Source organism: Penicillium taxi, assembly GCF_028828555.1.
Source record: "Penicillium taxi strain IBT 34144 chromosome Unknown utg000004l_segment0_segment0, whole genome shotgun sequence".
NCBI lineage: Eukaryota > Fungi > Ascomycota > Eurotiomycetes > Eurotiales > Aspergillaceae > Penicillium > Penicillium taxi.
The window spans coordinates 353,915-368,438 of NW_026643206.1; the positions used below are offsets into that span (position 1 = coordinate 353,915).

The following is a 14,524-nucleotide window of genomic DNA, read 5'->3' on the forward strand; positions in this document are numbered from 1 at the left end:
GATGAGGTCGACCTCAGAGGGCTGATGACTGCAATTATGGGTAAGGATTAATGTGATCATAAGTTGTGTGGGAGAGAGAAGATAGAAATGTTGGCGCCGCTGCGCCCTAACTAAGCTAGCTAAGCTAGAGCGATAGATAACCCCCACTAAGGTGCCCAGGTGCTAAAAGCACCCTCTCAAAAAACTTTAGTGCTCCAACTGTCCATACAAGGTAGTTATTCATGTTCATTTCAAAGCAATCTAGTCAGGTTTCGGAGTTGCGGAGCTGTGGAGATGAAGCCAACAACCCTAATAGGCTGCGGCACGTTATCCGTTGTCGTCCTTCCGGAACTCCTTAATGGAATCTTGAAGAATCCCTGCAGACTTCTCTCGCCTTTACATCATAATAGACTAGTGTACGGAGTATAGTCTGCCCAGGTAAGGAACTCTCCGAGCTCCCCGATCATATTTAAACCTGTGCCTAGCCATATCCCACGGCGCAATTCACTTGGTCATATCATTGAGCAACACGAAACTTACGTTTATAAAAACAGCCTTCCATTGAACATTCGAAATGACTGTTTCCACCTCAGAATATGTCCCTGCTGAAACCAGGCTGTTCAAGCCTTTGAAAGTGGGCAACAACCTGCTCTCCAACCGCATCTTCTTCGCGCCTCTCACTCGTCTCAGGAACGATGATGACCATGTTCCTCTGCCCCTAATGGAGAAATACTACGCAGACCGTGGATCTACGCCTGGTACTCTACTAGTTACCGAAGCAACGGCCATATCCCATGCCGAAGAGGGCGCTATGAACAATCCCGGATTCGTGAGTGAGGCTCAGGTCGAGGGCTGGCGCAAAATTTACGAAGCCGTCCACGCCAATGGGTCATTCATCTTCCAGCAATTGTGGGCTATGGGACGAGCATCCGATCCAGAGGTACTGGCCAAGCGAGGCTTCCAATACCGGTCTTCTAGTGCCGTACCCATGCCCGGTTCAGAAGTCGCACCTAGAGCCATGACCGAAGAAGAAATTCTGGATACCATCAAGGACTTTGCTGAAACGGCCAAGAGGGTCATTGCAGCTGGTGGAGATGGAGTTGAGATCCACGGCGCACACGGATACCTCATTGACCAATTCCTCACAGCGAGTATCAATCAGCGCACCGATAAATGGGGTGGATCGATCGAGAACCGTGCTAGATTTGCCCTCGAGGTCATCAAGGCCGTTGTTGAAGCTATCGGTGCCGAAAGAACCGCTATCCGCTTCTCTCCTTACGCCGGTTTCCAAGGCTCGGAAAAAACAGACTACATTAAGCTGTACACATACCTTATCGGAGAGCTGAAGAAAATGGACCTCAAGCTCGCCTACATCTCCCTCGTCGAGGCCAGAGGCGATCCGGGCGCCATCGTCCGAGGCGATGCCGTGATTAACGAACACAAAACCCTTGACTTCATTCTCGAACAGTGGGATAACCAGTCTCCGGTCCTTGTGGCGGGAAGTTATCTACCCGAGACAGCAGCACATGTCGTGGAAGAGCACTACAAGAAGTGGGACGTCATGATTGGCTTTGGTCGCTACTACATTTCCAACCCGGACTTGGTCTTCCGGGTTAAGAATGGTATTCCTTTCGCCAAGTACAATCGCTCGACTTTCTATCTCCTAAAACAATGGGAGGGTTACAATGATTACCCTTTCAGCTCGGAGTTTGTTGCAGCGCATTCTGACCAGATTCATCCAATGACTGAGTCTCAACATGAAGCTTCGCTGGGAAAGAAATAGATCGTGCGCCCAATCAAGTACCCACTCAGATGACGTTTTCGAGGGTCCGTGGCATAACGAGATTGCCAATTTGTATAGTTCGTCTTGGGAGGGCTTCGCATGGATGAATGAGTTTGTTGTATAGAGATTACTGTACATATGATACATACGTACATATATGACGCCATGGAATATTTAATATAGATCAATTTACTCATTATATCTCGAAACACTGATTTCTCATTTTCCACCATTTTAAAGACTAGTCATTGTACTTGGGAACTGTAGATAGTTATCTTGGTGTGATTAGTAATCCACACAGAAATGCCAAGCTATGAACTACATTTCAACTAACACCTGGAACAAGGTGCCGTCCCCACCTTATTATTTTTTTACATACGTGATGACAAAGGACTCGAACATAGATCAGTCATGCCTAAGGCTTCCAAATCTCAAGAAGTAGCTGCTTCAATGGGGATATCCTCCATCAAACCCATTCGGAGACAAGTGTATCGCGCATGTGACTGGTGCCGTGTACGAAGAATTAAGTGTGAAGATGAACGGCCCTGTGGGGCATGTCGTCAGAGAAATGCGCCTTGCACATCGGGTGCTGATGAAAAAAAGACATTACCCCAAGTGTTGAGGTACGCACCAGTCTCACTCAATTTGATGATATTATCTTTTCCCTGTATTGGTCTGATAGTGTTTGTCACAGAGAGCTAGAACGAGTCAAATCACAACTTCAAGATGCAGAGAATAGACTACTTTACTACATGAATCGAGACTCATCTAGTTCTGCTACATCCTTTTCTACAATTCCTTCGCCCTTGTCGGTGGCCACTAACCCAGGACTTCACACCTACGAGAGCAAGGTATGGGAGGGTATTGAGATCGGAACTGCTCGATCTCCAAACCTGTCATGGTTCGGGGCGTCTTCTCTCTTCTACTTTATCGGACGAATGAATAGATACCTGAGTGCTACTCTGCAGCAAACCCAATCAACTGACCAGATGGCCCTCCATGGCTCTGCCATCACACTACTAGGGGCCGGAGCAAGCGAGACTACTGTGGACATAGATCATCAAGCCGCAATTTCTGCCAACAACTCATTGACAGCAGGGAAATTCCTAAGCCCCACACAAGAGGAATATTTCCTTGATCTATTCTGGAGCTCCTATCATACCTGTCTATTCCCTATAATTAACGAGGCCGAGTTCATGGCCCACTACCGATCTCTTTGGAAAGTTCCCGGAGAAATAAGGAGGCCATCTGCTCTTGTTGACATTGTTATCGCAATATGTATGCAGTTCGGTGTCTCAAAGCTACCCACCGACAGTCAACAGCCCATCGCCGATGGAGACGCATGTGTGTCTGGTCGCTGGTACTATCAGCGGTGCCAAATGCTAGTAGGATACCAGCTCGAGAACCCTACTATATCAACTGTTCAAACTCTCATGTTGTGCTCGATCTACCTGTGCAATGGATCTTTCCAAAATATGTCGGCTTCTGCCAGTGCAACCGCCACTAGAGCAGCATATGCCGCTGGTCTACACATAAAACCATCTATAACTATCCCCGTGACCGAAAGTGAGCTACGGAAACGCATATGGTGGGCGTTATACAGTCTAGACTCCAAAATTGGAATGAAGCTCGGCCGTCCGTTCTTAGTGGAGCGATCGGCTGCTGAACCAGGACTCCCGGAAGACGACCCCGATGCTGCTTTGCGATCCGGATCCCATTTCGCTCCTCTTACCGGCAACAGGACCTGGCTTAGTTTTCACCATCACAATGCCAAACTATTCATAGTTGCTCGCGAAATCCATACCAATTTCTACGCAAAGGAAATCAACCTTTCCCAAGGCCAGTCTATATGGGATGACCCAGAAGCACTTGAGTCACACGCAGAGCTCCTTCAGTTCCTCACAAAGAGCCTAGAAAAATGGGTAGATGAAGTCCCCTCCTCTCTAAAAACAAGCCGACAAAATCACGGCTCGCCGTTTTCGACAGATGGATCCAGATTGAACATTGAGCAATTTACACCAATATGGGTTCAGCGACAGCGCCTAAACCTAGAGCTGATGTATCACAATCTATGTTTAAACCTGCACCGCCCATTCATATCATTCTATCCCGGGTCAGCTACCGGTCTAGCAGAGCAATTAGCGGTACGCTGTGCTCGCCATGCAATAACACTCACTAACATCACCCATCAAGCACTCTCCTCGACATCAATCCTAGCGGGCTGGCATGAAGCATTTCAATTACAGTGGAACGCATCAATGACGATAGTAGGGTTTGTGATCGCCTACCCACAGGGTGCTGCAGCAGGAGAGGCGCGGAAAGCAATAGACGCCGCTATAAGTGTATTTGACATGTTTGGTCAATGTTTCTCTGTCGCAACTACTGCAGCCACTATCTTGCGCAACCTCAGTTGTAAGATTGAATTTCTCCTGCAACATTATCCGGAGGCGCCGAGCAAAATGGATTCAGGTTTGATGGGGCCCGTGGGGAATGATTGGTTGGATAATCTCATGGCTGATGCTCCCTCGTTTCCTAATGGGTCTGATAGTTCAATGCAGGACATGATTCAGATGGCGTTTGGTATTGATGGATGGCGAAATTTGGATGCTCTTATGCCAACTATGGGAGATGATATATGGGGCATCTAGGTCGAGAATGGAAGGTGATTTTCAGCTCTCCTTTGGCCATGGGAAATATTGAATAAAGTTTGATATTCGTACAACTTACTACCTATTCTTACAAATAAATTTATTATTATACAATCGCACTGAAAAAGATAAGGCCGACTGTCTGATAAATTGCGGTAAATCAGATGACAAGCCATTCCTCGGTGACGGATTTCGCAGCCTGCACTTCGCCACCCATGACATGAAGACACTGCAATCCATAGGCAGCCTCCATTGCAAAATTTTCGACGAACTTCGGAGAATCTTTGCCTGCCTCGCCCATCACTACATCCCCATCTGGGGCTAAGGATGTCTGAGTCTGTTCTTTGATCTGTTTGCCAAGCTCCAGCACTTTTTCGTACCCTTCAATGGCGTGATGTGCTAATCCAAGACCATGCCAGACACGTGCACAGTTAAACTCCATTTCCTGTCGTTCTTGCAAGATTGTCCCGGGTTTTGATCGAACAACGCGGTAGCGTTTCATAAATGAGAGGCCCTGCAAGATGAGGTAGTGTCGATTTTCAGACTGGCGTTTGAGAGAGTGGTGGATGTAGCAAAGCCCAATCGAGAGAAGAACGGCCGGATTCTGGTCGTCCAGGGCATATGCTCGAAAGAAATAGTTCAGAGCAGGAAAAAAACTTCCACCAGAGTAAAGGATATGACCGTAGAGCGTCAAAAGGGCGGCATCTAGTCCATACGCAGGTATCGGTTGCCCATTTTCATCTTTAGTTGTGAGGGAAGCGCGCTCCTTCCAGATGGAATGGCGGATCATTTCGGGCTTTTTCGTATCTGTCAAAGTGAAGTCCATCGCCTTGATCTGACGAAGCATGAATTTCATGTTTGGAGAGGAGTGAAAAAGAGATTTATGCGGATCGCCGCACAGGCGGCTCAGCATTGCAAAGAGTCGGTAGGTGTCTGTCACGAACTGGTATTCTTTGATAAACCAGCGAGCTTCATGTGAAAGGGTTTCTTCGTCCTTGATTCGAAGCGCACAAGCTGGAGAAAGAATTAGCTTCCAGATTCCTGACAAGGAATGGAGAAAAATGGCACTTACTAAACCAGCAGATATGGATTAAACGCGATTTAGCCTTGTTGTGGTGCCAAACATTACAGGCTGCAGCGCTATTGAGTACTTCATATGCTTCCATGTGATCTCCTTGATCCGTAGAAAGAAGGGCATATTGAAGAAATATGTCGAGCCATTCATCAAATGGAATACTGCGGTACTCATTCGGAATGGTTTCCATCGGCTCTTCATCTTCATTTTCTAGGCCTTTAGTAGGTAATAAAGTTAGTGATGCATGCGAAGGTCCCGGAAGTGACTGATTAATACTCTTTTGTATACGTTCCATTACCTCTCTGGCTTCAGTAACCATGTTTCGGGTCTTTGTCTTTCCTAACTTTGGGTAGTATCCTTGGAATTCCATCCCCTTCGACATTGGATAAAAGACTCGATTTGATCGGAAGTCACGGAGCAAAGCATCAGCAATATCAAGCCAGTCTTCGATAGCTTCATATACGCCATCTTTGACTCCAAGCTCCAGATGGAGCAGTTTTGCATGCAGGAACTGAATGTCAATGATCCGTTGGGCTTCTTCAATTTGTCCACGGCCTCGTCTAGAAGTTGAGGCAGGCCACTGGTTGACAATAACAGGTTTGGGTGCAAGCGGCCGGAGAGCGTCAGGCTCTTGGGCCTGTCTAAACTCGATAGCAAGCTGTTCAAGTCTTGTATCCTTTCTTCGCTTTTGAGATCTGTTTTCGAGCCGGCCAATGTTGAGGGCCTCATTAGCGTACCTCACAGCATGGTCATTCATCCCCTGCTTCTCGTACAGCTTCGCAAGAAGTACCCTTGAATCCAGATGTTGTGGGTCGTATCCTACAACAGTGAGATAACATGACTCAGCCTCTTCCATCTTTTCCAACTGCACGAGACAGTCAGCCATAGCCATAAAGTAGCCGACATCTGCATGGTCGGATGTAAGTTGTATAGGACTGTAGAAACGCAAGGCATCATGAAGTGACCCTGTGCTCTTTAGTGCATCTGCAACTTCGCGGAAAAGATCGCCGAAATCGAATAGCCGTGCACCTTCCGCATTATCTTCAGGATTCAGCCATTCAAAATGATCCTATCGGGGTTATGATTAGCTTGATGACACTGCAACTCCATGCTTCGATTCACTTACCAATGCATCCGCGTAATAGTGTTCACCCATTCTCAACCGAAAAATGCCCATTTTGATGCGAAGTTCAAGCGGAAGCCCAAGACCGTATGAATCATCAGGCCACTGGCCTGGAATAAAGCCATCAGTCTTGATGCGGCGAGGTGAGTGTTGTAGATCCCATTCTCGATCATCATCAGTGAAATCTTCCCAGAAATAATCTTCTTTACGACCTAGCAGCCATCTCGCCAGTGTTTTAAGAGCAACAAGCCCTTGCTCGTATTGCTCAACGTAACCGAAAAGTTCAACGTAAATATTGATCTCGGACCAGGAGAACTCAGGGGCGTCTATTGGGTCAAGGGAAATGAAATGCTCAACGCTTTCCGACCAGTAATTGATAGCCTTGGAGAACTCTCTCGTCTGAATCAAAGCCTCTGCCAAAAGGCAAAGGGCTTTGGTGTTATGTGGTCGGGCTCGCAGAATCCTTTCATACTCTTGAGCAGCTTTTCCGATGTATCCTTGCTCCATGTAGATTGCAGCTCTTGCATATCGAACATCAATCTCCTTCTTGGGTGCAATATCAAGCACACGGCTGTAGCAATACACTACATCATTGAGCGCCGGTTGACGGTCCTCGCCAGCGCGTTGCAAGATCAAATCTGCGATTTGAAGCCAAACGTTGCGATCCCTAGGTCGTGTATGGGCGCCACTGAAAAGAGCCCCCAAGGCCTTGTCCTTCTGGCCTTGTGCAAGGAAAATCTCCGACAGCAACAGATGTGCTGGGAACATCTCCGGATTGACATGGATAGCATCCATTGTACGTTCCTGGGCGAGCTCATAGTTTCCGTCAATGAACGCCTCAGTAGCTTGTGAGTGAATCAACCTGAATTCTGGGCCAGGATCCTTCGCCTTCCACGGACCTCTTCGGCCAGCGGGACGGGGACGATTGGAATCTTCTTCATCAACCTCATCGTCCTCATCCTCATAATACTCGTTCTCAAAATCCTCCTCGTCGTCATCATCATTATCATCATCGTCGTCTTCGTTGTCATCTGAATCAGACTCGTCATCACTGCATTTGTTATCAATTTCTGTTTGCCATAACACTTGAACACAAACATACCTATCTAAATCCCAACCATAATCACCGATATCCATGTGATCGGGATCTGGCTGTAGCTCCTCATCGAATTGATCGTATGCGGACGCAGCCTGCGGTAAATTTTGTGAGAAAGAGTCACCAAACAGCCGTGGATCAAGTACTGAAGCGGAAGCGTGTATCTCTCCAGAAACAGGTTGCTGAGATTCTTGCCACGGGTAATGCACATTCTCATCGATATCTGGATAAGCGCTCTCCTCAGGATAAGTGTTCTGGCTGATATCTGGATAATCCTGGTCCATGGCGAGGATTTGCCGAGAAAACCGACTATCTCATACAAAAGAAGGTCTTTGCAAGAGATAAACAAAGAAAAGAGCAAAAAAACTTCAAGTTCTTCAAGAAGAAAAAGATTGAAGATAATTTTCTTGAACAAAAGCCCAATCGTAGGTTACTTGCGTTGGAACTAGACTGACCATGACCAGATCACATAGGAGTTAGATTCTGATCTTCAAAAATGGAAGTAGAAGTGGTAGTGAAAGTACTAGTGCTTATTCATCGATAGGCCTTGAGACTCCACTTAGTGTCCAGTGGATCTGAGATCAAAGTGAAAAAGCAAGAGAGGAATGTAGTTGAAGTTTCCCATTCCACATTCGGGAAACCCGTGATTCGCCTTTAGAACTCTTTTTGCCGCTGCCGCACCTTCTTCTTTCTCTTTCACCTCTTCTCACCACCATTCGATTCCTTTACTCCCCCTTTCCTCTCCCCCTTTTTCTTTTCTTCTTTTTTCCGTTCTAGTACATGGCCGTCGGCTTGCTGTGTTTGACACACTATTGCCTTCCGGTCCTGACTGTCTTTCGTTCGGCCACCCTATACCGTACCTAAAAAAAAACTCCCGTGCAGCCCACTGGCCTGGTCTGTGCCCACAATTTGTCGCCCAGAATCGAGACTTGGGTATTATATCGTTTTTCGAAATCCTCAAGTCCTACCTAGTTTATTGATCAGGTTTTTGTGATTCTCCATTACGCAAACTCAGCAGGTCCTGCAGGTGTTTTGCAGTAATCTTTCTCCAACTCACTGTATCTACTTCTCAACCTTTTCAACCCGCCAAAAAATAACTGTTCACCATGACAAGCCATATGATTGGCAACCGCAACAGCACTCCAGAGGCTGTGCCAAACTCCGGCTTGCGTCCTCCGTCATCCGCCCGCAATCTCGGAACGCATCAACTGCGAGCATCGGCAGACATGTCTGGTTTCCCCTCACCACTGTCAGCCCGCACCATCCGTCCAGCATCGGAAGTCTTCTACCCCCAATCATCTCAAGGCCAAAATGCGACAGAAGATGCGCTAGACCGGGCAGCGCAGCAGTGGCTGTCGGATATTGACCAAAACGAGACAACTCTGGAAGATATGGCCGCTGCTACGCTCGACCAAGACTTCAAAGACGAACTTAGTGCTATCGAGCAATGGTTCCGTGTCCTGAGCGAGCCAGAGCGGACGGCGGCTTTGTATGCTTTGTTGCAGCAGACGACCCAGGTGCAGATTCGATTCTTCATCCAGGTATTGCAGCAAATGTCCCAGAGCCACCCAATGTCCGGGCTTCTCTCACCGGCCAACTTTGGTGAAAAAGGTATGGCACGATTCTGATAACCACTTTTGATGAAAACAATTACTCAAACCTGCATAGACGCCATGTCTAGTCGATTAAGCGATGCCATGTCGAAACTCAATATGGATGCCTCACGGAACTCTATCGGCCGACCACCACCGTCCCCCGGCGCTAAGCGTAACTCGGGTCTTGATCCCTCTACTATTAATGCCATGTTCCCGGATGCCGCTGCTGCGATTGCAAAGAAGAAGGCGGAATTCACGCAGCAAACGGGCAATGCCCCACCCCCATCCAATCGTAATAGTGCGGTCTTTGGTGATCGTGCATTTGTTGCTCCCACCATCTCGGCGCCCGACAACAACGACAACCTAGGCCAGCCGCCTGCCTCTCCATGGACCCAGCGCGGTGGCCTTCCAGACACTCAGCCCCCGATCGCCCGACCCAAGTCTTCCTCAGGCCACCAGCCCATGGGCCAGTTCAGCCAGCCCTCTGGAATGCGGTCTCCTCTCCCTCAGAGTGCCTCGATCCCCCAACATGACATTGAGCCTCCCCTGCTCTCCCCATACAATGTTGGAGGTGGAAGCTGGGCATCGATGGCAAACACGCCCATGACTGCGACATTTGCTCAGAACCAAGGAAACTCCCACGCTGACATGGTGGCCAATGCGACTGCCATGAAATTGGCAGCCCTGTCTACTGTTAACAATCGCATTGCTCTTGATGATGCCCGCAAGTACCGTCGTGCCCGCTCCAATGATGGCCAGGGGCGGAATTCTCTGAATGCGGCTGTTTCCTCAGGTTTGGCTAGCCCAGGTCTGCATGGTTCCATGTCAGGGCAGCTTTTGAATGCCCAACAACTGGCCGCTCTGCAGGCTCAGCAGCAGGCAGCGATGGCGGGTCGTCGCTCACGTCCTAATTCGCCCGGTATCGCTATGCAAGGCGGTGGACTTGGCGCCATGGGCTTTACCTCGCCACAGAACAATGGCTTCCTGGCAGCCTACGACCCGACTAACCCACTGATGGGTAATGGACTAAGCTCTTTGGGAATCGGACAGTTCGGGCTGGGCAGTGAAGGTTACTTGTCCGATCACTCGGAAGTCACCCGTGGCCGCTCGCCTCGTGGTCGTCGTGGTAGCTCTAAGCCGCCGGAGGACCCCACCGACCCTACTCTTCTGAAGGATATCCCCAGCTGGCTGCGATCCCTTCGTCTACACAAGTACACCGACCACTTGAAGGATCTGCAATGGACCGAATTAGTTGAACTCGATGACAAGGCCCTGGAGGACCGTGGCGTCAACGCGCTGGGTGCACGCAACAAGATGCTCAAGGTACTTATCCCCTTCTCGCTGTCTTTGCTTTTCACTTGCACTAATATTTGCCATCAGGTATTCGAGCAGGTCAAGGAAGCCCGTACCGATGGGAAACTGGATAACATCTCTTGATTGCGTGCATATTTACATGGGGCATTGCATATGGCCTGACTTTCCTAGCGGAAGATAAAATTTGATGCTCAGCGATCGTATGGAACTTGCATTTATACTGCATCATCTGTGCTATTTTCCCGCTTATTTTCCTCTCTTCCCTTTCATCTTCTTCTTTATATTCTTCTCCCCTTTTTTTTTATCTCGTTCTATCTATGATATTTTGGTCCAATTTTAATACGAGGGTGATTGGAGGCATGTAACTATCAAGCGCAGTGATGTCAAGACACGGACTCATGAGAAAGGAAACTTCGGGTTACTGAACAAAGCGAACTAAGCGTGGATATATATAATCTTCTCATAAGTAAATTCCAAGGTTTTTTTAAATTACTAGCCAAGAGATTATTTATCATTGTATCATTTTTATTGTATTAATTGCAGGCTTTACTCCAGAAGGTGGTCCGTGCACACATAGAAACCGACCTCATCTCTTCCCTTCCCCCGCTGTACTTCCTCAACAGTTGATACTGCTGGGTCTATAGCCATCACCACGAGAGGCAGATGCAATACACAGATCTGTTTTAATTTTTTAATTGAATCGTGACTTCGTGGCCACCTGGTGTACTTGACAAACCAGCGCAAAAGAGCAAGAGAAGCCAAGACAACATGGCACCAACCAAGCAAGAGCTCTCCCTGCTCATCAATCCTCTCGTCCCAGAGGCAGTCCAGCACAACTACCGAGTACGTCACAACTCAATTCTAGCCCCTTTCTCTGTGTACCGAGACACACGTTGATCATCTGGCCCTATACCGGCCATTCTCCATTTCAACAGCTTTACTAACAAACTTCAGGTCCTCTCATCCCTCCACTCCCTAACAGCCTTCCTCCTCGGTCTATCAGCCGGAATCCTAGCCCTGCAATCGATAACCGGATTTGCATTCTACTTCACGGGCACCGTGCTCGTATCCGGTCTATTTCACCTTCTCATAATCCGGCGCTCAGGTGGCGCTGGAGCCGGCGTATTTTTCCCAGGCAGCAATGGAGAAATCGAGGGGAGATTAGAATTGGTCAAGTCTGGTGCGGTCCTTATGGACTTGGGCGAAAAGAAGGCGGGGAAAAGATATGTCTTGCGGGCTGGTGCTTGGAAGGATGTTTGGTTTGGGGGTGGTGTCGTTAGTGAGGCGCTCAGCGGGTTTGTGCTCGGTTGGGCTGGTGTTGGTGGTGTTTTGAGGTGATTCTATATCTCTCTATTTTGAACTTGTCTCGTGATGGGAGATGGTGGGCTACACAGCTAGTCAGGTCAAATACGAGCCTGCGATTCTATCAAGCTAATAATGCAGCCATGTGTATTCTACTCTGTATGGCATACCCTAGGTTTTTCTTCTACTTGAATTATAAATATGGTTTCAATTAGGAGATTTCTAGTTAAGACATGTAGGTGATTACCATCTGACCCTGCAAGTATATCATTTTTATCGTTCGAATCTTATGACTGCTGAAATGGATTAACAGCCGCGTCTTGTGAGGTGACGAGATTCATAGGAACAAAGCTGTTTGTCGGCGTGAATCCTCCATTTATTTCTGGCGATTTAACAGACGCAGCAGCTCTGTTCGCCGGGGTAAATCCTCCATTCTGCTCTGCGGGCTGAGCAGATTCAGAAAAGGAACTGGCGGCAGGAGGTGGAATGTAACTAGAAGTGGATCTTCTCCTTGACTCTTGGCTCTGATCAAGCGCAGTACGGGGTGAGGTGCTGTGATGTGGTAAACTTGATGGTGGGAAAGTAAATCCAGAACTCCTCCTTTCTTCGGAGCGAACGTGAAATTTGCGAATCCAGTCCATACTCCGTTGCAGCCCGAACCTAGCCTCGTATTTGGGGACCATTTCTTGCAAAGTGAGCTGCGCATCGAACAACTCCTTAACAAATTCGGGTCCATGCACTTTTTCCTCCTCGGTTTGGTTTATTCGAATCCGCTTGCGCTTCTTTTCCGGTGTGTGCTCTTTTTTGGTGGCAGAACGCTTCCGGGTAGAGCTTAGCATGTTCGTTGGTGTCATATGTGCCAGGCTCGGGCCCCAGTCGGGGTCCTCGATAATTGGACGTGTAGGACTTGGGACCGAGGATGGTATGGGTGATGGGGAAGGCTGACGGTTTATCGCGGCATCGAGTATTCCAGTAGCAGGTGTGGCAGGCGCTGTATGTTGTGCGCCGCCAGCAGTCGGGTTGTTATTTTCGCCATTCGCAATGACTTGTTCAGAGGATTGCGCAACCTTGTCAGGTGGAATAGTTTGAGTAACAGTGCCTGGTCTACAGTGGACCGCTAGCACATCACAATCATTCTTTAGTCTGCTTTCGAGGCGAAATAAATCATTGAGAACTGTTCGCATGCTGTTAGAGACTGTATTTGTGGAAGGGAATCCAATACTTTAAACTAACCTTTCATGTGGCTCGCTCGGAGATCACGTAAATCCTTGTATGTTTCAAATCTTGCTTTGTATTCCTGTTTGATATCCTTCTCGCTGGGAAACTCCATATTGCGAAGGGGTTCCAACATCCATCTCTCATATTCTGAGATTTCAACTTTTTTGCCTTTTACAGTGTCGCGCGAAGACCCGTCGTTCTCATAGTTCTGGAACTTACCTTCGTTCAACGCAATAATTGTGTCGACCCAGGACACCGGATGATCGACATCCACATTCGCGTCCTGGGTTACGAGGGTTGGACCACCACGGTGGAAACCACGGGAATGATGCTCGTTGAACTTGAAAGCAAAAACATCATCGGGAAATTGTTGGAGCGCAAGGCTTCCATCTTTTTCCAGAAATGTTTCGTATTCGGCTAAACGGGTCCTCAATAGATCGCAGTATGTGTTATTGTATTGCTCGAAGGTAGTGAATTTTGACAAGCTATTTCTTCCGCGCGACACGAAATCGATATTTTGAACTTGAAGTGGTGTGATTGAATGCGCGGTCTCGTCGAAATTCAGAACCATCCCATCAGATGATGTAGCCATTGCTGGTGTCACTGTTGGATTCTCAGGGTGAGGGATTAAAAATACCCACGCAACTTAGGGGCAGGCCAATAGGTCTGTTGGTCACCGGTATAGATAATCGATAGAGAGCAGAGAGAATGCGCATTCGATGCAAGTAGAAACAAAGCGCGCGTCACGTCACGGCGCAAAAACGCTAGACTTCAGATTTAATGTCACATGACACATTAACTAGCAGGGATCAGTTACTTCGACTGTACGGAGTACAGAGTACTTAAGGAGTAATGACAAAAGTCACAAAACCAACTTGTTCCGAAAACATAATAAATTGCAAATTGAAGTAGTATTTGGCTTATGTTACCGGGGGGCCGAAGTCTAGTAGGTTTTCGTTCCTGACGCTAAATTCACCATTGTCAGCCACGATCATTGGCAATGAAGTTTCTGCTTTGCTTTGCTCTCTGAATTTAGTGATTTTTTTTTAGGAAAAAAAAAAATGCTATGGATGAATAACCAGTATGGTGGTCGCGTTTGGTGAGCAAAAAGTGGTAAGAGGGGGGGGGAAAAGTTGAAAAAATGAAGGTCCTACTGGGATTCGATCCCAGGACTCCAGAAGACTTAAGATTACTCTCAAAATCTGGCGTGCTAACCGCTACACTATAGGACCAATAAGTGATGTTCTACAGAAAACCAATCTATATAACTAATTATAATTCTCAACCTCTAATGTACTTATATAATAACCAAGAAAGCAGAGCGAAATAAGAGGCATGGTAGTCGGTACTACCTAAAAATACATGAACTTCATATTTCCGTGGGCCGATAT

The 14,524-nt window shown here is 47.7% G+C and overlaps 6 protein-coding genes across 6 annotated transcripts; 4 read left to right on the forward strand and 2 right to left on the reverse strand.

Moving 5' to 3' along the window:
• Positions 1 to 553: 553 nt before the first annotated feature.
• N7495_005037 (alkene reductase) lies at positions 554 to 1,762 on the forward strand (the record flags this gene model as incomplete). Its single annotated transcript, XM_057207688.1, has 1 exon — positions 554 to 1,762. The coding sequence occupies one exon, from the start codon at positions 554 to 556 to the stop codon at positions 1,760 to 1,762; it is 1,209 nt and encodes a 402-aa protein (XP_057061462.1).
• A 752-nt stretch (positions 1,763 to 2,514) lies between these two features.
• On the forward strand, positions 2,515 to 4,410 carry N7495_005038 (fungal specific transcription factor domain-containing protein; the record flags this gene model as incomplete). The annotated part of the gene is made up of 1 exon (XM_057207689.1): positions 2,515 to 4,410. The coding sequence occupies one exon, from the start codon at positions 2,515 to 2,517 to the stop codon at positions 4,408 to 4,410; it is 1,896 nt and encodes a 631-aa protein (XP_057061463.1).
• A 160-nt stretch (positions 4,411 to 4,570) lies between these two features.
• On the reverse strand, positions 4,571 to 7,988 carry N7495_005039 (tetratricopeptide repeat protein; the record flags this gene model as incomplete). Its single annotated transcript, XM_057207690.1, has 4 exons — positions 4,571 to 5,424; positions 5,483 to 6,554; positions 6,612 to 7,659; positions 7,711 to 7,988. 4 exons carry the CDS (start codon positions 7,986 to 7,988, stop codon positions 4,571 to 4,573), a joined length of 3,252 nt encoding a protein of 1,083 aa, XP_057061464.1.
• Positions 7,989 to 8,810: 822 nt separating this feature from the next.
• N7495_005040 (RNA-binding protein VTS1) lies at positions 8,811 to 10,736 on the forward strand (the record flags this gene model as incomplete). The annotated part of the gene is made up of 3 exons (XM_057207691.1): positions 8,811 to 9,315; positions 9,373 to 10,622; positions 10,680 to 10,736. 3 exons carry the CDS (start codon positions 8,811 to 8,813, stop codon positions 10,734 to 10,736), a joined length of 1,812 nt encoding a protein of 603 aa, XP_057061465.1.
• Positions 10,737 to 11,381: 645 nt separating this feature from the next.
• Positions 11,382 to 11,951, forward strand: N7495_005041 (EMC6 family protein; the record flags this gene model as incomplete). The annotated part of the gene is made up of 2 exons (XM_057207692.1): positions 11,382 to 11,456; positions 11,568 to 11,951. 2 exons carry the CDS (start codon positions 11,382 to 11,384, stop codon positions 11,949 to 11,951), a joined length of 459 nt encoding a protein of 152 aa, XP_057061466.1.
• A 251-nt stretch (positions 11,952 to 12,202) lies between these two features.
• Positions 12,203 to 13,725, reverse strand: N7495_005042 (uncharacterized protein; the record flags this gene model as incomplete). The annotated part of the gene is made up of 2 exons (XM_057207693.1): positions 12,203 to 13,089; positions 13,149 to 13,725. The coding sequence occupies 2 exons, from the start codon at positions 13,723 to 13,725 to the stop codon at positions 12,203 to 12,205; spliced, it is 1,464 nt and encodes a 487-aa protein (XP_057061467.1).
• Between the last annotated feature and the right edge of the window lie 799 nt (positions 13,726 to 14,524).